Genomic DNA, 26,078 nt, shown 5'->3' on the forward strand with positions numbered 1-26,078 from the left:
AATTTAAATATATAATTCCTCTACTATAAAATGATTGAACACTGATTGTTCTAAAAAGTTAAAGTATTGCAAATATTTTAGGGATATTTTACAATTAAAAGTAGTATTTATTACTACTAATTATCCAGTTATATTAATTATTACCTTCTTGTAAGACTTCTTTATGTAGAGACATCACATTGACAACATACGCACAACTTGGTAGATTAATTGAATTTTATTACTACTAACATCTTCATAAGTTTTTGAGTTTCTGTAAACAAACAATATATAAACAGACAAGTAGTAGATAGATAATTTTATACGTACCTGATAAAACCAATGATGGATAAGCATTTACCCAAATACCTGTTCGTGAAGGAAGGATAATTCTAAATTTTTCACTAATATGTCCATAACAAACACCATGACGTTGATATATTTGCATTGTGGTTTATCCAGGTAACTTACTATTATTTACTTGATCAACCCATTTTTGGAAAGGATTGAGATCATTCTTTGGGAAACGATGTCTAATTTCCGTAGTAGAATTTTACCCCGGTACACTACATCTTTTACTACACTGACGTATTGTCATCAATTTTTATATTATTACCCCATAATAATTAATGTAAAACAGAAAATATGCACAACGTAAAACGAAAATTTCCTGATCTAAACAAAAACCATAACCTACAAACAACAAACATAAAAATGGACGCCTATAAAAAATGCTGATTTCACACAATTTGATCGACCAATCACATTTCATGTTAGTGGCGGCACCTGCAATTTAAACTGCCAATCACAATTTGCGATCGCAGCGCTACAGTTGATTGAACTAAACAAAACATTTCCCCAAGGTCGCCTATACCGTGAAATTTCTATTTTTTCTATGGTATATAGATAAAGTTAGGTTACAGTTAAAAATGTCACGCCGTTGCCGCCGAAAATATTTTAATTTTCTAGAGAATTAGTCTTCGAATAAAGTCAAGAATGGATGTTGAATTTGAAAGCATATCTTCTCTATTTATTTATGCTTTGATATTTTTAATAGCGTATGCTCTTTTACTTAACGTTTATTTTATTTCTAAGTAAGTAAAATGAATTTAATTTTAAAATATATTATCTCTTATTATATTATAGGAATGGATTTCGCATAAGTGTAAATTGTTGGTTTTGTAACAAAAATTCCAAAGTGTTATATTCAGATCGTAATAGTTTTGTCTGCCCTTTTTGCTTCCAGTATAATGGATTTAATAAGGTAATTATTTATTATTTATTTATAAATTATCCTAGTGTTTGAAACATTTTAGGATGGAGATTATAATAAAATTATTGATGCTCAGAGTAATTTACTATTAAATACATCAAACACTACATTTTATAAGCACCCTGAAAATATTTCATCTAAATTAATGTCAAATGGGTTGTGTAATTCATGCAATAAAAATCAACAGTTAAAGATATTACAGCTGGCTGAGTATGAACCTTTAAGTGAAAAAACCTACAATTGTGAAATAGAGCACTTTGAGTAAGTAGTATGGAGTAATATAACAAATGGGTTTGAAATTATTTATGTATATATTAATTTCAGAAAGCAGATTGAAAAAGCATACAAGCTTTGTAAGAAATGTGAAAAAGTTGTTAAGAATACAATTAGGAAACAAAATGCATGGATATTTGGAAATAAATTAAGGAATTTGAGAACTTTGAAGAACAAGGGACTTTCTTATCTCAAAGTAAAAAAATATTCTCAGGGAAGTTCAGAAGACACATATTTTAATTTTAATATAGTAAGTTTATCTTTACTTATTGTATCTGTTTTAAATTTACTTTCTGTTTGTGGTATTGAATTACTAGTTTTTAGGGATATTTTACCTAAAACTTTACTGCCAAATAATGTGATATTTTCCGATATTTATTCTACACTTTACAGTTTTATAGTCCATAATTTTGCTAAGTCAGATTATTTGAAATATTTACCAAAAAACACTCTAATTAAGGAGTCAGGATGTTTTGGTATAAGTATAATAGGATTTTGTTTAGAGATTTTTAAGAGTTCAGCAGGTAATAAAACTAGTATTTTTCAAAAAATTAACAGATTTTTGTCATGGGCAATTTTGGGTATTACATCAATATTACATTTTAATCTTGTAAAACATTCATATATTAATACTCTGCAAATATTATGTGCTATTTATCTCTTTTATAACTATAGTGTAATGTGCCTTAAATTTGAGAAATATCAAACACAAAACTATAACTTTAAAAACATTAAAAGACACTCTAAAGAAATTGATGATGACCTTAATGATGAAGATAGTAATACTGAATCACTAAATGATACAAAATTTTCATACAGAACTGCTATAAATAAACGATCACCCATCACTGCCAAATATCATAAAGACATTTTTAATAGAACTTTGGAATCGCCTAAAGCTATAAATGAGTCTGTTACATTTAATAATATAAACAATAAACATTACAACAATCGAAATATAGAACTAAATAAACACTTCCACAGTTTAAACTTAGGTGCAGCTGAACCTCCTAGACCAATGTCTTGCCAAAGTTTTCAAAGTACATCTGCAAATCCATTTATAACTATGAGTCGTTCACAATCTCGTAATAGTTTGTTTAATTTTCAACCGACTGAAGGTACTATTCACAATTCATTTTCCAAGTCTTATGATTGTTCTCCAGGTCCGACTTTTAAACATCCAAATTTTTCAAATAATTTAAATAACTTATTATCTACTCAGCATCATGCTACATTTAATAAAACAATTCATAATGATGATCAAGAACATCAGATGTCAAACCATAACACAGAAAATTTATTATTTAATGGTACATTACATCATTCTGAGACGTTTGTTTCACCGCAAAATAAAAGTTTAGAAGAGTTTTGGCCTAGAGATACTTCTAGTGTATTATCTCATAGCTTTAATAGATCACCTCCTGTTTCCCTTAGAGAACTAGATTATTTACAAAAGAACCATGGATGCTTTCTAAATTCTTTTAAACCAGTGTCTCCTTCTGTCTCAATTCCATATTCGAATAGGTCTTTATTATCACCTGCTAAATTTACTAATTCTAACTCATTTGATAAAGAAAGTGATAGTTGCAATTTTCCATTTCAAACAGGAAGTATTACTAATTCAAGTATTTGGCCAAAAATTAATGGTTCAAATATTGGTCAGAAATTTATTGTCAATTCTTTTACGAATACACAAAACCATGCGAACGAATCCATAAACGTTAAATATAAAAATGCTCCGATTAGCCGTTCTTCAAGCAGCAGTTCGGGGTTTGCTTCAAATAGTGACTTTGCTAAAGCCCAATCTTTGCCAAATTCCAGAGATCATTCTCCCGAAAGAAATTCTGTACTGTCAGAACCCGCAGTCAATAATATGGCTGATTATTTATTGTAATATGAAAGTTTAAGTGTCAAAAGAATTATTTTTATTAGTTTAATTTTTATTTCTTATTAGAATATTTTTCAAGTTCAATAATACATATTTTAAAATAATATGTTTTAATAACATAATGGTTTAGTGATTGCCAAATGATATTTTTCTGATTAGTGTTATAAATATGTTGTAATTCCAACTAGCGAAAAACTTAAAAGTAAAGGAATATATTATATTAACTGGCACTTTTTAACATCACTCTTTTGATCTGTTATTTTTTAATGTTTTACTGTAGTATAATTATTGCACTTAACCATCATTTATTTCAACATTTTTTAAAATTAAATCATAAATTATAGTTGAGGTAATAAATAATCCCTATGTATTTTTAACCATGAAATTTATAATCTGCATATTTCCTATTGAAATGCACTTGTTTTGTTTAAAATTGTCAATATTTTCTTTAACTTAGAATATTTTTTAAAATTAGTTTTAAATATAATATTTAACAGTGTTAACACCACACATTTATTTTTCTTCTGTGACCCTCCATTAGGAGTTAATAGTAGAACTAAGCGTTTTGGGCTAAAAAAACGTGGATAGATAGATTAGTTAAGGTTAGATAAATTAAGGTAAGAATTTGAAAGGTAATTATTCTATTCATTAATAATTCAGCTGCATATGCAAAATTTTAATTTGTATTAGATGTTAAAATAGTACACATATATTAATATTTGCAAAAATAAATACCCTATGCAACTCCATATATAATATATAAATTTAAACTTTAGAGTAAATTCTATCGTAGCCCGTACTGCTTTGGTGCTCTGGCTAACTTTAATTTAGACAATTTTAAGACATATACCAGTACTTTTTAAACTATCTTTAGCAATTATGTGTTCATCTTTTGTTAGAAACGTATTATATATTTTTAGTTGTAAAATTACATTATGGATTTTGGTTTTAATAGTCTGTAACCATGTCTATAATGAAAATTTAATTTTGAATTTCTTACATATCTATTAATATGTCTTGTTCTCTGTGTTAGTAAAATTATATTTTTAAGTTAATTTTAATGGATATTTGTGTGATGTAACATAGGTATTAGTAATAATGTTAATATATAAATAAGGACGCCTAGTTGATTTTATTTTTTGTGATTGTTTTGTTTTCGAGGTTACTGTTAAAATTACTGTTTTAAATATAATTTATTTTGTATTCTATTTAATTTTATTCATATTCAAACAAATGTGTCATACCAGCAGGACTCTTGCTATTATTTTAGTTTTACAAAGTAATGTAATATTTTTAAAAAAATTGTGAATATTAATATATCTTAAAATCCAAGTCAGTTTTTCCATTTAATCTATTTTATGTTAAACCTGATTTATGTACACTCAGAATATAATGGTTCTTTATTTTTGCACATCATGGAATGCATAGTCAATAATAGACTCTCGTATATCATACAAAAACAGTTTGTTGAGTGAACATCAGCTAGGCTTTGTCAAGGGTTTCTCCACTTTGATTCACTTAGTGGGTTTTGAAAGCGATATAGTTGAAGGATTCAATAACAAGCAGCATACTACAGCAGTCTTTTTAGACCTAGAAAAAGCATTTGACTCCATCAATCCAAAATTGTGAGCAAATTACAAGAATGGAAGATAGGTGGCAATGCGTATCAATTTGTTTCATCCTTCCTAAGGGATCGAACTCTCAGGGTTAGAGTCAATGGTAAGATATTGTCATCCTTTCCACAAATAAATGGTGCACCTCAAGGCTCCAGCATAAGTCCAATCCTATTTTTAATTGCGTTTGACTCTATCAGAGACACATACCTGGGCAAATTAAAGCACAATTCTTCGCTAATGACATTTTCATTTATCATGCTCATCAGGATCACAAAATAAGTCAGGAAGTTCTGCAAAAATGCCTCGATATTCTCCCTTCTTGGGCAAAAGCAATTGGCCTTCGATTCTCACCTGATAAATCAAATAGCGTGCACTACTGCAGAATAAAGAATTATCGCCGAATGGCAGCTCTTTCTATTGATGGCAATGACATAAACAACTAACCTGATCATAAATTCCTGGGAATTATATTCGACTCACGTCTCAGCTGGCTTTCACACATCAACCATACAAAAAACAGATGCCTGACTGATATTAGCCTAATTCGATCCCTCGCCAACTTTCACTGGGGTGTTCATAGAACCACTCTATAGAACTTCTTAACATCTATAGAGCACTGACTTTGAGTAAGCTGAACTACGGCTGTCAGTGTTTCATTTCTGCGGCTCCCTTATATATTAAGAGACTAAATTCAATCCAGAACACTGCACTAAGGATTGCTCTAGGATCATACCACACAAGTCCAATTGATAGTCTATTCTGTGAAGCGGAGATTTTTATTTCTTTTTTGGCCTGGAACCGGGAAGGGGAATCCTCTTACGGATACCTGGTCGTGAAGACACACAAGAATAACCTAGTTGGACTGGTTATGTGGAGACTGCCTCTGGGCTATCCACTAAACCCTACCCTATCAGCTGATCCAATGACCCTAACTGATACTTCTTAGTGTTAGTAAGGAGGGTGCCCGTAACCGGTAACACCGTTAAGAGGTACAAGGGCCAGGCAAGGACGTGGCGTCGTTATCACACCACGCAGCTTGCGGTACATGAGTTAATCGCTCGCCGGAGAAGGTCGAGACAATTTGGAGCTAGAGCACGACGGGGAAGTGTCGGCTGTGAAAGAATAAGGCCATGAAGAGCCGAATGAGTTATTGGCATAAAATATCGGCCAGCTCGGTAATACATCTATTGTCCGAGAGAAGAAGAGTGTAGAAATATCTCGAGTAAACCTCGGATATAAAATCGTGAACTTGGGGGACGTCTGTTTCTCTATGAATTTGATTGTTCCTGACGAACCACGGGCATTGATTATTCTCTTGAGAATTTTGATTTGGAAGACTTGAAGACGTTCCACCTGGCTAGGTGAGATGTATTTTAGATAGACACTGGAGCCGTATAGAACGACTGATCAAACCAGCATCTTGTACAGGAGAGATTTTATAAAGAGAAGAAGCCTGCTGGCCCGGTTGATAAGCGGGAACAGCCAATTAACAATACATTGACCTTTATGGAGGGACCTTTGAATGTGGGAATTCCACCTGAATTTGCGATCGAAGACAAGACCGAGATAGGTGGCTTCTTCTGACCATGGGATTTCGGCGTTCTCGATTTTAAGACGCGAAATGCTCGGTGCAAAACATTTCTTGTGGAAGAAGATGGCCTGGGTTGACCTGCAACCTCCAGAAATGTACTTAATGTAGGTGTGTGGAGTGGATCGTCTCATCGAGTTGTTTTTGGAGTCTGCTTCGGATATGCGGTGCTACTCTTGAAAAAGCAAAGTAAGCAGTGTCGTCTGCGTAAAAAGCTGCCTCAACTTGTGGTCTCCGTCCACTCTTGCGGGTGCCAGGGGGGAGCCTTGTGGAACTCCTGCGTCGGTGGTTTTCCGGCTAGAGAGAATACCTTTAATCTTCACCTGGAACGATCGTCCTGACAGAAATGATTTGATAAAAGCTGTTAGGTCATCAGGTAGACCTAATCGGATGCATTTCGCCACTAAGCCTTCGTGCCAAACCTTGTCAAAGGCTTTGGTTAGGTCCAAGAAGTCTTTCACGTCGGTTAAAAGCACAGTTAATTTTTGCGGCCAGCCGATGGGCCTGATGAACGGCTGAGTGTTTGGCGCGGAACCCGAATAGCTCATCTGGATTGATATTGTTTGTCTTCGTAAAATCATTAAAAGCATAAAGAATTGCTCTTTCAGCAACCTTGGAAATTGAACTTAGTAGGCTGGTAAGTCTGTACTCAGAAAGTGATGACTTAACTCTTTTTTTGGGGATAACTGCGATTAATGCATGTTTCCATGTGGATGGAAAGTGTTGTAGCCTCAGAATGGCGTTGATGATATTACTTAGTTTGGCGAGCTGCTTGTAGGGAAGATTTTTGAGTTGGGCTATCGAAATGTTATGGAAACCCGAGGCCTTTTTGTTCCGAATCTTGCTGATCATTTGCGTGAGTATTTTAGGAGTGACTAGATGGTTTAAAAGATAACTCGGAGGCACTTGAGAACCAATGGAGTTGGCATTCCTAATTATTTTGTCGTTGTCAGCAGCGTTCATATTTGTAGCAGGAGGGAGGCGTTCCATTTGGGCCTCATAGGTTTTAGTGAGGAGTTCGGCCTTTTCGTGGTCGGTCAGTGTGAAAGTTCCTGTCTTCTCTTCCTTTAGGGGGGCTATGACGTTTTGCGTCTTCCCCACGAGGCTGTTAGAGAGTCGCCAGAAAGTTATGGGGCCATCCAGCCTTTGATCCGCTAGAAATGAGTTCCATTTCTCGGATCGCCAGGCTTTAATGTTTTCCTTCACTTCTCGTTTTACTCTGTTGACCTCCCTTTTGTCTGTCGAGTTGATGGTGGCACGAGCTCTACGATAGAGACGATTTTTGAGTCGGATCTGTGACTTGATGCAGGAACTGGCTCATTTTGAGAGTTTGAATAAGATGGAACTTCGAATGATGAATTCTGATTGGCGGACTGGATGTCTCGAGTTAGCTTGACTCGAGTTGGTCAGGTTGATCAATCTTCGAGATTGGACCGGATTCCAAGAGAATTTCCTGATATCTCTTCCAGTCAGTTTTCTTTCTGGCCTTGAAGCGAGGAATTTCGATTGCACAATAATCCCCAAGAGTTAATATAATCGGACGATGGTCTGAATGTAACTCATCGAGAACTTGTACCTCAGAAGGACGATTGATGTTCTGGAGAATGAAAAAATCCAGAATGCGTGGAGTGCCCCGTTGCCCAATAGCGAGGTGATGGGTAGGCTCATCCGGCAAGGCGAGACCAAGCTCTAAGTTTGCGCTCAGTGTTGCGATATCTTTGCCTGCTCGATTTGCGCGCTCGCAATCCCACATGAGATGGTGAGCTTTGAAATCTCCACCGATTATTTTGAGGTTGGGCCGTCGAAGAGCGCTTTGAAGGCAGACGAGTCATGCGTGGAGCATTTCCTGTACAGGGAGGTGATCACGATTGGACGATCTTAAGTTTCCACCTAGATAGAGGTGGATTCGATATTTGGTGACGATACAATTGAAGGCAGAAGGTTGTGTTTGATTCCCTTTTTGACTAGGATAGCAGTTCCGCCACCGCGAGTTGGGGCACGATTATTTCTGTAAACCGTGTAGTTTAGAAGGGAAAAACGATGAGAGGGTTTTAGTAGAGTCTCCTGGATAAGTGCTATATCGATGCCTGAAGACGAAAGAACGAGTTCCAGCTCCACTTTTTTATGTAAACTGTGAACTAGCGTAAACTGTTGGCGTTCCACGACATGATTTTAGCACTTTGGAGGCAGCTATATCGACGAGTAAACAACTGCTGAAAGCTAGACGGGAAAGGGGTTGCCGCTTAGGTGGCTACATTGGCAAGGAATTGTTGGGATTGAAAGAACTGCATAATGCTGATAATCTGCTGCCGTATGAAGGTAGTTGGAAGACCCGCTGGCAATACAGAATGTTGCATTGGGGCAGGGGGCAGATATTGGCGGGAGCCGCCCGGTTGGAGGAGGCCAGCTTTTGAGCTAACCTCCGTCCCCCTTGGTTATTCCTCGCAGAGTTTGTGTTGCCGGAGGCTTGTCTGGATTTGATTGGTCTAAGATTCCTGGGAGCAGCTCGACAGCTGCAGCCTGTGTAATTAGCTGTGTGCGGGTCTCCACAATTGCTGCATTTAGGTGGCTCTTACCTACATTGGTGCACGAACGGGTTTCAAGGTGTCTGGTGCATTTGACACACCGGGGAGGCGCTTGCGAGAGCTGGAATGACCAAACAACTGGCAGTAGCACTGCACAGGCTAGCTGTTGCCTCGCTGGAGTTCGACTTTCACAATTGACAGACCTATTTTGGTGAGATTAATGATGCTCCTTTCTTCGTTAGGAACAACGACCTGGATTATGGAAAGGTCTTCGCCTGATTTAAGTTTCTACCTTTGAATTTTGATTTTGGGTGGAAACCTTGCGAAATAAAGTGTTCTTTGGCTTTGTCAACCGTTACAATCGTTGGGATGTTGCTGATGATGACTCGTATTGCTCTTTCGGAAGGATGGCAGAAGGAGTGAAATGCATATTTCCGGTCTTCAAGAAGCTTGGTCAGTTTGCGGAAGTCGTTCGAAGTTGATACAAATAAACGAGTTCCGTCCTCTCGGCTTAAAGTTGCAGTAATCTCTGTGGAATTATCTTTCGCGATTCGAAGGATTTCTGAATATTTCTTCATGTCACGAAGAACGATGGGTGGGATTTTTTCCTTTTTAGGAGCAGTGGTTGGATTTGGGTTCGCCGAAAGAGTTGGCATAGATAGTAGGGTTGGAGTTTCTGAGAGAGTTCCCGAAGTGTTTGGAACTGTGGTTGCTTGAGGAGAAGTGTTTCATGAGTTAATAGCCTGGCTACTTACCTGAGTAGGCTGGATCGTCTTGACGACCGCTGGTTTGGGCGTTGGCTGGGTTGCTGTCTTAGTTATCGGCGTGGTGGACGCTGATCTGACGGCATTTCTGGAAATTGATGGTTGGCCTTGGCTCTTTGCTGGATGGGTTGGGTAGACGGCTTGGTTGCAGCTGCCTGTCCAGCCTTATCGACGGCCTTCGATAGCTGACTTGGTTGTGGCGGGGTGATGGGACCCCTCTTCCTCTTTCCCACCACGGTGAATCCATCATCCGGATCTTTAATTTCCAACGGTAGGGATGTGAGTTAATTTGGTGTCCCGAGAGGTTGATATACTGACTGGGCCGGAGTGTGTTTAGCAAGTTAGTTCAACAGTTTAGCGTTTAGTAGCAACATCCGCATTGCGAAGGGCTTGTCTCCTTGCTTTGTTAGCAATACTCGAAGTTGAGTAACCTCAATTTTGAGCTCTGCATTTTCTTTCTGTAGAGACTTTTATACTGCACGCTCCTTTTTTAAACAATTGATCTATGAAAAATATCTTAAACACCATCAGATTTACACAGACGCATCTAAAAATGATGAATATATATATACAGGAGCTGCATATACATCAACATTGAAGGAAGAACATTACTAATTGCCCTCTTTGACGAGTGTTTTTACTGCAGAATTGCTGGCCATATATGAGGCTCTTAAATGCGTTCAAGACAGTCAGTCCAGATATGATCTCGGCGGTAATCATGACTGACTCTATAAGGTCTCTTGAGAGCTTAAAATCGGTACAGGCTCATCATCCACTGACAGTGCACATTCGAGAATTAAACACTGCCGCTCGTAACAGCGGCAAAGATATTACGTACATGTGGGTACCATCCCGCATGGGAATTGAAGGTAACGAAAGAGCCAATCATCTTGCTGAGAAAAGGGAAGGGTCACTTTTGGAAGACTACCTGCACTGGGGAAGGGATCTGAATACATATCATACCGTACTTTATAAAAAACTGGATCAACTAAGTTGGGACTTAATGATCAATAACAAATTGTGCGAGGTAAAAGAGGAGCTTTACCAAGGTATCAGCTTTTGTAACTTTAGCAGGCGTAAATTTTTTCCAGACTCAGAATAGGTCATTGTCGGCTGACTCACGAATTTCTATTCAAAGGAAAAAGTCCGCCCATTTGTGATAGATGTAGATCCCCGCTGAGCATCAAACACATCCTAGTTGACCCAGGCCAAGGGCACGCCAAAGACGACTCTCTGACCTGAAGGGATCCATGAAACAACTTCTACAATAGAAAAACCTTGAACAACTGATGAATTATTTGCTGCCATCTGAGTACTCTAATATATATAGTAGACTATGGATATTACTGCTGTTAACTTATGTCTTTTAAACTGATCACTCCATATTATTCTCATACTTATGTTAATTTAACTATAAGCTCTTTTAGTTTTGTTTTTTATATTGTTTGTTCTGTAATATTAAAATGTATATAGTGCATAGTTCCTAAATAGTCCTTGCGGCTCATGGCCTTTAATAACTAAATCTAATCTAATCTAATTTTTTTACATTGATAAAATAAGTATATTCTGTAAAACTTTTTATTTGATTTCATCAGTACACATCCATGTTATTGGATTGCAATTGTAATCGACGACTCTAGGGTGGTTTTGAGGTAGTTTTGGATATATTATTTCTGTTACTTTATCATATTTGGCTTTAATCGGAACTGGCCTAGCCCTGAAAATACAGATATTTTTTAAAAATATATTTTTTTAAATTTCTTTATGACCCTTATGTTATAATCCATATGAGCATACTTCAAACTAAGCATGGCTTAAAGGGCATTGCCTGTAAGCGATTTGTGGATTAGTGCCTGAGGTTAAATCATATTGAGAGGGCATCGCACCTTTTAAAAGTTTTTTGAAATTGATCAGTCTCCAGTTGTTATTTAACATATTTTCGTCTACGCATTGTTATCGACTTTCTTATTTCAACCGCTTCTGTTCTTATTTTAAACAAACCATTCTTTGCTTCATTTAACCATGTCGATTGTTGTCGTCCATTTTTCTGGGTGGCGTCCACCCTGTATATTTGTTATATAGTATATGTATATATATATATATATATATATATATATATATATATATATATATATATATATATATATAGTTACATTGTTCTCTGCTATTTTGTTTTCCTTACTTTTCTACTTGACGTAACTGGGATCATTTTCCTTGTCGGATTTTGCACTCTTGACTAGGACAATCACAAACATAAATTTACGACCATGTCCCTGCAGGATTCGAACCCGCGACTATCGCAACAGTAGGTGGACCGTCCTGTTACCTTTAGCACTGCGCCAACCAAGCCGGTTTGTCATTGTCTTTGCAATATACATTATTATTGTTTTTTTTTAATGTGCTCTTATTCTTTCCTTTTTGATGTATGTTTATTTTTAATAGCCCTTGGCGTAGAATGATTTATTTAGTTTTAATTTCCATTTCTCTTCATCTCAATTTCTTAATACCGTAAATCCAAGATTTTTAAAATTGTCTACCTGTTTTTACTATTGGTTTTCTGTTTTTCGTTTTCTGTGTGTTATGTTTCCAATTATAATTCTTTTTAATTTTTGTTAGTTCAATCTCAGAGCCAGTTTTTATCCTTGTATTGTTAATTCCTCTGGCATTTTTTCAAGCACATTAACTATTATAATTGGATCATATGTTTCTTTGTTGTTGTTTTTATTGTTGTTGTTGATCTTTTTAAATATCCTATGAATATGTTCAAAGGCGTGCCTGGAAATGTACCTTTTTAATAAACGTAAAATATTGTTTGTCTCCTGTAATAAACACTGTTTTTTGTATGTTTAGATAGCAATTAACATATTTTGTTGAATTCTAAGAAAAATTTTTATTGACCTTTCCCGTAATTTATCAGTTCCATAGTGATTTCATATTAGTTTTATTTTAATTTGGGAAATACATACTGATGTATTAATCCCGTACTCGCATTGCTTGTGTATTAATGCAAATACAACAGAAGAGTGCTAATAAATTAATTTGTAAATTAAGATTGTACTAAGCATATCTAATTGAAGATGTAGTATTGATATTTATCTATATAATAAGGATTTTAAATCCATAACTTAAAAACTACAAGTTAAAAATAACAATTTAAAATGGTGGATATCTTACCATCGATTCAACTGATATTCTTTCTCGTCATATTTTGGAAAATCATTTTGATGTGTTGATAAAAGAGGTCTTCTTGGATCAAGCATGTCACATTCCCATTCTTGACGTTTTATATGAGTGTAATTATTTCTGCTGGACAGGTTTCCCTATAATATATAATTTAAGTAAATTTTATTCATAAAATATATGTATCTTTGATGTAGTGTATTCATATTTTACATTATAAACAAATCTAAGAAAATACTGTTTTAAATACTAACAAAACTACTTAAATATTCTTCTGTCGGTTCATATTTTAATAAAGCAAATCTTAATTTTCTGGGAAGATATCCATTAATCCATTGAGGAAAGTATTGGTATGACAAGTCATAACTAGTTGTAAAATTGTCAAAGTAATTTTGGCTTCCTTCTTGATTTCTTGATGGAGAAATATTGCTACACTAAATTTTATTAAGTTTTTTTAACAGTTATGATAAGTAAGTTCTTACTTCTGATTTTATTTGAATATCGTTTCTAATGACATCATTAAATTCTTTGTCTACAGAATGTTTCGTATTGAAATGTGTTGTATACGTGGAGAATGATTTATATTTGTCACCAGAATATCTACCTATAGTTTCTTCAAACCAATTTCCTACTAATACCTTTTTCGAATAGTAAGAGGGTTTCTGGAATATTAACAAGTTAAATTCAGTTACCAAAATGGGGCGCTGATAAAATCATACATCATATTTTAATCTATTTCCCTGCATAGTTTGAAGTTTATTGTAGCAAATAAAATACCTTTTGTCATAAAATTTTAGATATACAATGAACAATCAAGTGGCGAATCCGGGGGGGTTAATGGCCTTAAGCCTACAACCTTTGATTGTACCTGAGACAATTTTTGTGTTTACCTATATTCAACGGGATCAACCCCCAGTTGAAGAAAAATTGTGGATCTATTTCTGAACAATTATAGGTATAAATGCGGATATTCCAGATTACGTGTTATTTCGGTTACCTAATTGAAATAAACGATTGAATAACTGGTCACCTATATTCATATAAAATATATATAATTGTCAAAATCAGCTGTTACCAATTTGAAATATAAAAAAATGTGAAATTAAACAACAATATTTGTTTACTTCTAAATTGTGGTTATTTTAAATATATATTTATTAGATGAATACGTTTAAATGTTGTATTGCAACTTCTTTGTGTGCATTTTTATAGCAAATTTTAAATAATTTAGGCCATATAAAATATTTTTGAGGTGTCGCCAGATAGTCTGTCTCCATGGAAACCTCTTAAAAGAAGTAGAATATATTGGAAAAAAACTACATTTAAGTTGAATTGTTCAATGAAAAAATATAGTAAATCCCAGAATTATATAAATCACAGGTATAGTTTTTCATGAATTACTAAAAAAATTTAAGAAATGTCTAATATATCAGAAAACAGTAATAATACTAGTCTGTTGGAAGAAAATAATAATTTATCAGAAGGTATTCAATCTAGTCCAAATGATGCTGATCTTCCTCATTCTACTGAAACTACAACTGAGTCATGTCAAGAAGAGGAAAGTATAAATGAAGTTAATTGTAAAGAAGATGTTGTAGATATCGGTTTAAAAGATGTTTGTGAAAGTGAAATTAGTGGCTTCAAAGAAAATTGTACTGTTGTTAGTGAAGTGACGGTTAAAACTAAGAATTTTCTTTTTGTCAAAGAAATTGAACAAGGGCATTGGTTGCTGAGGTGGCAAATCGACAAACAAAAGGATGGAGATTTCATAGCACTAACTTATCAAGGTATGCATACAATTTCTATAATCAAAATACATTCGCCTCTAAGTAATTAAGTTGTCAGATAGAACTAGTGTGTTTTTATTATCTCCACCATTCCACTTGCAATAAAATTTCACAATTTCTTTATTCAATTTTTTTTAGTGTATTTTCTGTTAACTACATTTGGAATGAAACATAGATTTGATTTAAAAACAAGATTAGTTAATGAAAAGAAAAAAAGATAAATATATAACCATGAATTATATAATTATACACATTTTTTAAACTAAGTTAAGCAGTGACTCATAACAGATTTGAAATTTTAATATGGGTACACATATAGGATATAATAATGGTTTTAATAAGATTATATAATTAATTTGTACATTATTATGTTACTACATTAATTGTATCCAGTATCATAATTTATAATTTTTTCTATATATGAATGATACTCTTGAAAATATGCATCCAAATGGTGCAACAAAGTTTACAAAATAATTTTAACCAGAAGTTATATTGGCCCTTGTAGGTTATTAGAATTAATAAATGTATTAATATTTGTTAGATCGTTTTTGTATTGATGCTAACATGAAGAAATCATAAAAACATATCTAATCTCAAATTAATATGCACAAGTGACTCGTTCTCACTACATTAGCAATATGAATGCATATGGTATTAGACAGGAAGGAGAGTTCCCTTTAACACCAACATCCTTAATTCTGTTTCATCCTTACTGTGGTGAGCTCATGATTTCAAGGACTGTACTTTCGTGTTGCCTGACACGTTTTGTCTCGCATTTTATTTTTATTTTACACTGAACTTTTTTATCTTGCTCTAACTGTACAGTTAACAATTAGCTAACTACTTATAATTAATGTATAACGTATTTAATGATCTTTGTGATAGCATTCTGAACAGAATGAAAAACAGAATATCTTTAATTGTTTAATGTTCTACTCATTCTTTGCCTTCTTTGTAAGGCTTTTTATTTTGCTAACTGAGATGTTGATTTAAAAAGTTAAATAAATAACTCAGGAAGGAAACATTTGGTGGATGAAAATAAGGTGGAACGTATAAGATGTACCAATTAGTTGATGAATTTATAAAAGATGGCGTAACTAGTATGAAATAGGATTGAACTCTAAAAATCATAATTAGAATTGGAGGCGTTATTGAAACAAGATTCATACTAAACACAGGAGGGACTTGCTGAAACCTTGGAAGTGATTTAACAAGATATTTGAAGCTGTCTCAGTGTAATGGGTATAATGAAAAAACAGGGAAAATGGGTTTCAGTTTAACTTGACAATAATAGTCGAACACTTTACACTAGAATTACCACCGAACTACAAATGAATATTATCATGGGAACTTTACCAATAACAACTGATGCAATATAGTCTGGAATTGAAGCTCAAACTCTACCAATAATACAAAAGATATGACAAAGTGATCATTTGAATGTGTCGTTTTTGTTCTTGTCGATGTTGTCTAAGATAAGATTTGAATTGATTTTTTAATCTGCAATCTCGTGAGTCATACTTTATTAAAATGTATTTGTTCTATAGCTTCATGCTTATTGCGAATCCCAAGTTGATGCTCTGGAATGATATTTCTATTTTCAATTTTTATATTAATTCTCTTGTTGTGTTGCTTGTCAAAAACTTTTGAAATAACTTATAGGCCGGTAGCAGATAACTTCTAGTTATTTTTCGGGTTTGAGAATGATAGTGGTTTCAGCCATTTTCCAAAAGCTATGGAAGTAATTAGCAACATTGCTTTGAAAATAACTGTTATTAATGTTATGCCCATTTGTGGTAAATCTTGTAAAATTTTTCCAGTTATCATATGCAGGAGCTTTTTTTACGCAAATTCAAGTTCCTTAAAAATTTTTTTATCAGGCAGATTCTTTTGAAATGGGGAAATTAGGAAGCTGGTAATTTTATTTTCTTCGTCTTTAGATAGCTTAGACGGGAAAGGCTTAGGTATATTTTTTAGGTGATTTGAGAACATGTCCGCTTTCTCTTTATTGTGTATAGTCCAATAATTGTCAAGTCATTTTTTAATGACTGAAGGTGGGATATGCTGCTGGGCCTTTTGAGCTTTTTGTTGCTGCTTAAAATGGCTAATAATAATTTAGAGGTTGCAACAGTTACTTTAACGTCACGTCGATTTCATATTTTGATCGGCAAAAAGTTACTAAACCTTTTATTAAAAATTCTTATCCGACTCTTGAATGATCTTTTAATTTTTTATAAAGATAATTGTACTACAAAACTAAGAAGGCATTAATTAATCTATTTCAAAAAAAAAATGGCTTCAGAAATAATGTTCATTTCGACCTTAATGAAGTTACGCTGTAGGTTCATTAGTGACAATTAGATAATGTCTTTCGTATCTTATGTAAATTAGGTAACAGTATTAAAGGCAATTAGGGCCCACATCCGCCCTTCTGTAGTCATGTTAATGTTGTAATACTTCAGCTAAATTATAAACATTTTGATCGATAGAATTATTGATTATTAGTTGGCTATATGTGAGTCGCCTTTTAAAGTGCTTTACTAATTAAAATAATATTAATGAATACAAAAACTATGTTCATTTAATTTTTATTTTATTTATATAATTACTAAAACCATGTCCAAGCGCTACAGTAGGGTTTTTTTAAACATCAAATTGTTGAATTTTAATGCATTTGAGATTAATTAGATATTATTTAGGAACTTTTTTTGTTTAATATACTTTCATTATTGTGTATTGTTTAATATAATATTTGTGTATTGTTTCTAATACCTTATAGAAGGTTCTTATGGAAAGAAAAAATAAGAAAATTAAGCAGAAAATTAAAAAACTTAAGTAACTAGTCTTAATCAGTATTTATACTTGCGCCTTTGATAATTTGACAGTGACCGTTTGATAAATACCGTTTAACGGCTATATCGTTCGACATATATCGATCATAATATTATATCAATATAGTATTATTAATAGTATTCATAGTATAGTATTATATTAATATAATAATACAAGTATTTATTAATTTCTTAGTGCACAGTCAGATTGAATGAAAGTTTATCCAGTTCTGAGTTTGTTGAGTGAGTTTTCATTTGAATTTGGTTATTCAAAATGCCACCATTTTGACAGTCAAAGATATAGGAGCAAACCAAACTGATGAACAACACGAAGTGCGAAATGAAGTAGAACGGAATCAATGGAATCGAAATTAATAACGAAGAAATTTTGTGCTTAATCCCTATCGAGCTGCATTCAATTATAACGTGGCCGTCTATTACAGTTCACAGCAAATCGTTGCCATTTAACCAATGAGCGTTGTGTATCCATATTGCAAGGCCTTTGAAGGTTGCAAGTTGGACTTTCGTTAATTTTCATGTTCAATGGCACCTTGAGCGCTGAATGAGCTTTCGTTGCTTTTCAACAAGATAAACATAAAATTTTCAACGTGATAAAGCAAGTACAAGTGCAATTTCATTTTGCCATAGGATTGTTGTCATATTATTGATATTAAACACGTTTTCCACTCACACTAAGAGCGTTTAAGAAAAATATTTCATCAGATCCATTGTTCAATACCTGTTTAGGCATACTTTTATTGCTGATTTGAAAAGGGAACTTTTATTTGAACGGCTTCTTTCAATGCCTCGAAATTGTATTTGGTTTCATATCTCAACTTTTAATTAAATGCGTTGTGCATTGGGTGCGTCATATCTAAGAAATCTTTTGATGGTAAGCATCCGGCATTTGTCCTCAATAAAATTCATGCTTCATTTTGAATTCCTTAGTTCAATGGATAGAAAACCATCAACATAATTTATTTTCACACTAGAAAACAAAACTAACAATGTTGTGCATCAAAATATACACTAATGCTGTTAATTATATTTAGTCCAGCACAATATTTATAGCTCAGACAGGACTACGTCTGTGGGGTCAGCTAGTATACTTATATATTTTTATACAACTAATCGAAACAAAAGAAAATGATGGCTGCTTTTTTACTATTTTAATGGCCCAAATCACTTGATGGAGTTAAGTTAGGATAGCTCGCCTCTTGCAGCAACGCATTTGGTTAATAAAGAGAGTCTTTTATAATAATCATTTTGTTTTCAGCTAAATGTAGAAGTGTTATAACCTTCTCTAATTCATCAGCTATTTGAAACTTCGGGAAAATGGTAGGAACTTAGTTGCTCTCTTAGTTGGTTAAATTGGAAAGATCATATTCAGGTTTTATTTCAAATGTACCACATTGTTATTAGTGATTACTTAAATCAATAAAATAACTTAAATCGGCCTTCTCTTAGTCTCTGATGTAATAATGCTTATGTTTTACACTACTGTTTTTCTACTAAATGCACCTCACTACACTGTACAAGGTCAAATGGTTTGATTCTTTTGAGTCTGTGCCCTGTTCTGGTATTATACGAGAGTTGTATTATTTCAATTTATGGATTTGGATTGATGGGGTTGCACTAAAACATTAAACTGACTAATAATCCAACGCAGTCAAAACAAAGTCCTTGAATTAATAATACTTATCGCTACTTATGAAATAAAAAACTGCCTGATGACCTCGAAATCAAAATGAATCCACGATATTATTCAGGTTTTCGTATCAAAACATGAAATAAGGTTACTAAACCCACATCAATGTCAAAGCAATATAGTTACTGGACAACGCACAGGTTATCAGAAAACTCAGTCGAACCAAACCACATCTTGTATAGTGTATAAGTGTTATTCTTAGCTTTAGTTTAAGTAGTCTAATTTAATTTTAATTCAGGAAATACAGTACCTAAACAAATGACTAAACAATCAGCTGAGCGAAATCCACCTTTGATGGCCATTCACCCTCAATTGCAAGCTTATATCCAAATGTCAATAAACCCTTAGTTCACAGCAACTCCAGTTCGTCTTTCAACTCCAGTTCGGATCAGAGATGTTTTTTCAAAGTACAGATTGTTCCTCATTCGAATAGTAAATGGATAAAGAATTTTGAATACCTTCTATGGTTGTTTACAAGAGCAAGAGCAGCATGTCAGAGTAATATAGGTATTTCTTCACTTGACTTCACAATTTGATCATCCGTCAGCTACTAGTTTTAATAGAGAGTGATTTAAAGGTCACCTTAAGTAGTCTATATAAATTCTATTTAGTAAAAATGAGACTAAGTATAATATTAAAATAATAACTAATCAAACCACACTTGTACAAGTGAATTACTAATTAATAAATGAATAAAAATGTTGCTTCATGACTTAAATTCTTTTTATTTCTAAAATAATTTTAATTTAGAAATTCTTAATATATCGTGTCAACAAATTTAACTCGAAAAATAACTATTTTTTAGAGCATTACATGTAGCCTACATACATTAGCACATATTAATATTTATTCATGCTTCTTTGTAAATGTACCTGTTGAAAAACAGTGTATATATGTTAAGATTTATTGAGATACGTCTTCATAATTATCTAAATTTGCACTAAATTATATATTTCTGTCATAAAATAATCTGTTATAGAAAATGTTAATGTTGCCACAACAAAATTATGGTATGTTTACCAGATAAAAATGGCGATGAGCAAACCGGAATCCTACAGAAGGAAAATCGGACTCACTGAATCGAGTAAACAAGAAAATGTGTAATTTATTAAAATGAATTACAATTTATTATAATGCATTTCAACCGGACGTAGTGCGGTGGGTCAAAAAACGATCTTGAATTTTCTTGTATTTTTTTAACGTCGTTCATCTCCACGTGCCAACATTTGTTTTGCTAATTGTATTGGAGGCGACTATGACGACATGACCGTGACTGATGAGATTATAAACAGTTGCTGACATTTTAACGACGTATAGTTGAAAAATATATAATAATAAAATGGTGGGGAGTATATTGGGTCCTTAGGAGTATGACAATTTGTGTCCATAACTTTATTTAACAAACATTTGTATTGTAGGTGTTCACCTATGGTGATCTAGGTTGTTCAATTGATGTCGTTCAATACGATTTTTGATTTTGAATTCAATTACTATTTATTGAACATAGTGTCCGTGAACTTCAAATACCATTACTTAAATGGTCATAAATTAGACTCCTTTACTAAAGTGAAAATTTAGGAGGTCTATCAAAATACAATTTTGCTACTATTAGGCGCTTGAATGGTATCTTGATCAGCGATATCTATTGATGAAAATATCAAGCATATATGTAAACAACTGTTAAATAACCCAATCTGTTAAAATCGTTTGTTTTGATGTTTCTGTACATAAAATAACATTTTTCCATCTAGTGTTAGTGAGTTATTCATTATATACAGACGCTAATTGGGCTCTCGAAGTTGCATTTTCGACATTCATTACACTTTTTGAATTACGCAATTTTGAATCCGTCCAACATCACGTTTTCATTGCTTGGCAGGGAAAAGAGAGTGTGGTATATTGGGATCGGCGAAGAATAGAGGAAACGATGAACAAGTACGAAAATGGATCACTGCGAACCAACATACTTCTATCAACACGATGTCGCAATATTTCCAGAAAGATGGGAAAACGTTGTAGAAAAAATTGAAAAATGATTTTAATTAATAATTTGTATTATTATTCTCTTAGCATTGCACAGTCTGCCGAATTATCTCATTTATATTTTACAGTGACATGTAGATAAGTGACCTCCTGTACAAACTTATAAAATAGTATTACACTTTATTTAATTATTTAATATACTAAACTTATATATACTTAATTTTTAATTTAATTACTTAATTTCTATGTTATTTCTAAAAACTATTTTATGTGTATTTTATTAATCTGATCGGAAGGTAGTAAACCTTTAACTTGCGCACATTTAATTGTTTGGTGAGTGCATTCGGGTACAAAGATTCTCTTTTAGAGTTCTTCTTAGAGTTCACTGGGCACTTGGAATCACACTCCAGTTATGGTTATTGTTTTCAGGGGAATATCGCGCTGAATTAGGTTGTGTGGCATAATGTGGGGCGTCAACGATGGCACATAACGCTTTATTTTAGAATTTCTGAAGGATGGCTATGTTGGATTTTCTAGTAGTACCCCACAGTTCGATACTATACGTCCATATGGGCCTAAAATTACTTATACAGCAATATCTTATTATCCAAAGATAATCTGGATTTACGTCCTATGAGCCAATAAAACTGGTTCAGTTTAAGTCCACGTTGTTTACGCTTTATTAGTATACTAGCGACCCGCCCCGGATTCGCACGCGTGTAATGCTGATACTAAATTAAATACACTACAGAAAAAATATGAACGTTGTATATAAAAACATAGCGGCCCGCTCCGACTTTGCACGGGCATAAAATATATATGCCTATGTCACTCAATGAAAACATGATTAAAATCGATCCAGTATTTTTGGTTCATTCATTACTGCCCTTGGCCTGCACGCATTAAATTTGGAGTAAAACAATTCCTCTTCCCCTATACTTACTATGAAGATTTCCTGCTATCTTTGGAATATCTAAATTCATACAATTTTTATTACATTACACATTTTTAAACGCAAATTTTAAATTTGAAATATCTCCGAAAATATTTGTTTAATTTACATGCTGTAAGGAACCATATTGATCTATATTAATTGCACACTGTATTTAAGGTACTTAATTCGATAAGGATTAATGCCGTATTGCTTAAAATAGCTTCGTAAATAAGCCATTTTCTCACGTAAAAAGTAAACAATAAAAATGGTTAATGTGGGTTATCCCTAAAAGATAAACATATACCATCGCGGACTTTTTTGTAGACCTTTTTATGGTGTACAATACTGTAGTACATTAATTTGATCTAACTCGTAGGGTTAGGCAGCGTTTTTGCTAATTGCTAAATAAGCCTAAAAAAATAGGTTAATTTACGACATCACGTTAGAAACCTCTAAAATTAGCAATGTTGCCTTAGTATATTATGCATGTATTATACATATAAACTTTCCTCTTGAATCACTCTATCTATTGAAAAAAACCGCATCAAAATCCGTTGCGTAGTTTTAAAGATTTAAGCGCACATAGGGATATAGGGACAGAAAAGGCGACTTTGTTTTATACTATGTAGTGATGTTTCTTACAATTAAGCATCGATCCAGATGTACTCTCCGATATTTAAAATTATTTGCTTACGGGAGTTCATGATTATTAAGATATGCCGGAGGATAAGTCCTTCTACGCGGAGTGAATGTCAAATGAGTAGATTTTATCTCAGCTGCCTTGATACGCCATGTTTTTAACCACAAATGAATTTTGTTGAGATGAAGTTGGAGATTCCTTGTAGTTGATATTAGATCCTCGTGAGGTCGGTAGGTCAAAAGGAGATATAACAATAGGCCAAGGACACTGCCCTCTGGAATACCTGAATATATTGGATGTAGTTCAGTGTATTGAGTTATATTGTATAGAGTCCAGGCAGATTGCATTAAATAATAATTCGGGCATATTGTATTTAATACATGTATTGAGAATTGCGCTTTAGTCCCAACTTCTATTAAAGACATATTTATGATTTGGGATGGGCAAGTGGTATTTGTAAAAATTTTATAAAGCGATTGATCGAGTTATTTAATTAATCGTAATTACTGATAGAATCGAATGAGAATTAAACCTATATCAATGTTTTTAAGGCTTTATCGCTTCTTGATCGAGCCACTCTGCCGCATTTAATTGCTAAAGTCTCGTGATTATTGTATTTTATATGAATACACTGAATATGATCAGGGATGGATGCTTACGTGTATACGTTAATCCACCGGGCGGCAACGCATCAACAAAATATTACAGTTTGGTGCCGATTTTGGTCCGGCGATGTCATTGGTCCGTACTTTGTTGAAAACAACGTTGTTAAAATATATAGAACGGTGGCCTATTTTGCCTCAAATTAAACGATATAGTCGTGAATAACATGTAGTTTCAGTAGACGCTACGATGTATATTTTGCATGAGCGGTTGGAAGGTATGATTATCTCTCTCGGAGATGACGTGAAATGATCTCCAAGACTATGCAATCTGAAATCGTAGTTCTATATTAACACGCATCAATTTACTGGTGCCCTTAAAATCCATATAACCCAGATCACTATTCAAATTCAGCTGAATCTAGTCAGTAATCATCCACAAAAATAAGCTACGACAAAAATAACCGCCCTGTTTGAAAATCTATAATGTACTCTCTTGGTGTAATGAAAATAATGCTTTAGTGTACATGATTTCAGGTACACAAATATATTTTTATATACATTTAAGATAGAAAATGACCCCGTGGTACTACTAGGTTAGGTACTTGGAAAACTTATTTCTTCTAAGAAAATATCGGGCTACTATAGCCATTTTTTTGCTAATCCTAAAAAATCAGGTACTCCAGTATTTATCCAAGGAGCTACTGTTATCATAGAGAAATAGAGAGACAACTCAATAGGGAGCTGTGGAGAAAAGTTTTATCTTGACCAACATCCAGATTGTGTTAAATCGGCCATTCAAGTAATTTGATTGGTCAATTTAAATCTAAATTATAGGCACCTGTAAGGAAAACATTTTGCAGTAAATACATTTGATTGGCTCTTTGAAAAAGTTTAGCAGGCGACTGCCCTGACGTCACGTTTAATTGACCAATAAAATTTAAATCAAAAAGAATTTAATTTCTGAAATAAATTTATTAAATAAAATTCAATGAATGAAATAAATATAATTTGTAAAATTGCAAATTATGTATAAAATATAAATATAGTATAAAAATAAATATATCTAGAAAATATAAATATTATCATAAACAAAGAACTTTGGAACAAATTAAAATTATCTCTTCTGTTTTCCCTTTTTCATATTTGTTTAGGACTATCAATTTAATAGGATCTATTAGAGTTCTGGCTTTTTTTTATTATACTAAAAGCAAACTTTGAGTCTTTTACTGTTAAATTTCTGTTTACATGTTTTATCCAAAAGTATATGGTGCATATTATTTTTAACATTCTATCATTAAATAGTGTACGGTTACAAGGTTTCGAATTTACATTTTTTTAAAGATGTTTATCAACGTGGCAATATTGTGAGATAAAATAGAAAAGATAGCTCAAAGAACTACTGACACTGTAATAAAACAATTTTCTGGGGCATGTAATATTGCATTGCCACGTTTGTTCATATAGGAATATCTGCAATTGGAGTTATAAAGTGAAGTGGCAATTTCTCAACCCTTGATAATAATCCGCCGGTAGTATCGAATTAATCCTCTTCACAATTTCATAAAGGCAAATGAGGTGAAAAAAATTAACTTATGAGTGCCTTAAATTATTTGTCAAACATTCTAGCCGAAGGATATATATTATTCAATCCATGAACTCTAATAGACCCAATAATTCCAAATTCTCTTAATTAAGTAGCCATAAGCCAATATATTTATTCGGATAATTACACATTTCTTTTTCTTTAATGAAATGAATCCCCTCAAGGTGATTATACAATTTTTAATTCACTGTAACAAATTTGTTCTTACTTAAAATTTAAAAACTATTTAATTTCTGAATAGTTTTGCCCCAAAATTCTTGGTGTATTGAACTTCGGTTAATCCGCTCCTAAAAGGTTTGCATTCAGGAGCTATTATTCAAAGTTTCAACTATCAAATAATTGATCCAAGAATAAAATTATATGGCCGTTTGTGTAGCTTCTTTCGGAAAGATTAATTTCTAAAATTAGAAAATAAATATTTAATATTTTATATGATTATTAATATGAATAAATGTACCTCAACAACAACAAAACACGCTGTAACGATTATAAATTTATTTGATGGTTAATCTAGTCAGTTTGGGATTTTTACCATTATCAACCATTTTTAAAGACAGCTAAATACTTCTTCGAGGTAAAACGATTCTGCATTTCGTTACTATCTGTGCATCCAGGCACCCAACACTTTCCAGATCGAGAATTCACTTTACTTATTGTACCACCGTCTTATAAATACTAATGAACTAATAACTTAATCTTTAAATGTTAAAATAAAAATCAAAATATAAAAATAAAGGCACTGCTTCTTAGGTTAGACACAATGAAAATGGCGCCCGAAACAAATAAACAATAAAGGTGCTATAGAGACGAAGTGAACCAATCGAATTCCGTCGCGCTCATAGCATAGCGATTAAAACAAGTAATTAGTTAAAAATAGCCACATTTACATCTTGGACAT

At 33.2% G+C, this 26,078-nt stretch overlaps 3 protein-coding genes across 7 annotated transcripts in view; 2 read left to right on the forward strand and 1 right to left on the reverse strand.

The window, feature by feature from the left end:
• Positions 1–877: 877 nt before the first annotated feature.
• Positions 878–4,745, forward strand: LOC143191048 (uncharacterized). Its single transcript, XM_076395702.1, has 4 exons — positions 878–1,073; positions 1,126–1,243; positions 1,296–1,513; positions 1,577–4,745. Exons 1-4 carry the CDS (start codon positions 976–978, stop codon positions 3,417–3,419), a joined length of 2,277 nt encoding a protein of 758 aa, XP_076251817.1. The 5' UTR covers positions 878–975; the 3' UTR covers positions 3,420–4,745.
• Positions 4,746–11,478: 6,733 nt separating this feature from the next.
• On the reverse strand, positions 11,479–13,948 carry LOC143191333 (uncharacterized). Its single transcript, XM_076396269.1, has 5 exons — positions 13,806–13,948; positions 13,569–13,748; positions 13,341–13,520; positions 13,081–13,226; positions 11,479–11,623 (listed from the first exon to the last, which is right to left on the reverse strand). The coding sequence occupies exons 1-5, from the start codon at positions 13,830–13,832 to the stop codon at positions 11,485–11,487; spliced, it is 672 nt and encodes a 223-aa protein (XP_076252384.1). The 5' UTR covers positions 13,833–13,948; the 3' UTR covers positions 11,479–11,484.
• A 358-nt stretch (positions 13,949–14,306) lies between these two features.
• Hecw (Hecw ubiquitin protein ligase) overlaps positions 14,307–26,078 on the forward strand; it is a 294,511-nt gene continuing 282,739 nt past the window's right edge. Inside the window, exons 1-2 of one of the 5 annotated variants that reach the window (XM_076395705.1) lie at positions 14,307–14,466; positions 14,584–14,873. In XM_076395705.1, the coding sequence (XP_076251820.1) occupies positions 14,426–14,466; positions 14,584–14,873 (331 nt within the window). In that variant the 5' untranslated portion in view covers positions 14,307–14,425. Of the gene's footprint in view, positions 14,874–26,078 lie in introns of all 5 variants that reach the window. The other 4 variants (XM_076395704.1, XM_076395703.1, XM_076395708.1 and 1 more) reach the window with 4 other exon arrangements.

Source organism: Rhynchophorus ferrugineus, unplaced genomic scaffold, assembly GCF_030347505.1.
Source record: "Rhynchophorus ferrugineus isolate W39M unplaced genomic scaffold, kcgeb_rfMv2 rfM2, whole genome shotgun sequence".
NCBI classification, from domain to species: domain Eukaryota; kingdom Metazoa; phylum Arthropoda; class Insecta; order Coleoptera; family Curculionidae; genus Rhynchophorus; species Rhynchophorus ferrugineus.

Bases quoted from the DNA above. Each gene is read 5' to 3' on its own strand.
- LOC143191048 (XM_076395702.1), top strand. From the start codon at position 976: ATGGATGTTGAATTTGAAAGCATATCTTCTCTATTTATTTATGCTTTG. The intron at 1,074-1,125 runs GTAAGTAAAATG...ATTATATTATAG, and splicing joins AACGTTTATTTTATTTCTAA to GAATGGATTTCGCATAAGTG. The intron at 1,244-1,295 runs GTAATTATTTAT...GAAACATTTTAG, and splicing joins AGTATAATGGATTTAATAAG to GATGGAGATTATAATAAAAT.
- LOC143191333 (XM_076396269.1), bottom strand. From the start codon at position 13,832: ATGCAGGGAAATAGATTAAAATATGAT. The intron at 13,749-13,805 runs GTATGATTTTAT...TTAATATTCCAG, and splicing joins GAAATAGATTAAAATATGAT to AAACCCTCTTACTATTCGAA. The intron at 13,227-13,340 runs GTTAGTATTTAA...TATATATTATAG, and splicing joins AAGAATATTTAAGTAGTTTT to GGAAACCTGTCCAGCAGAAA.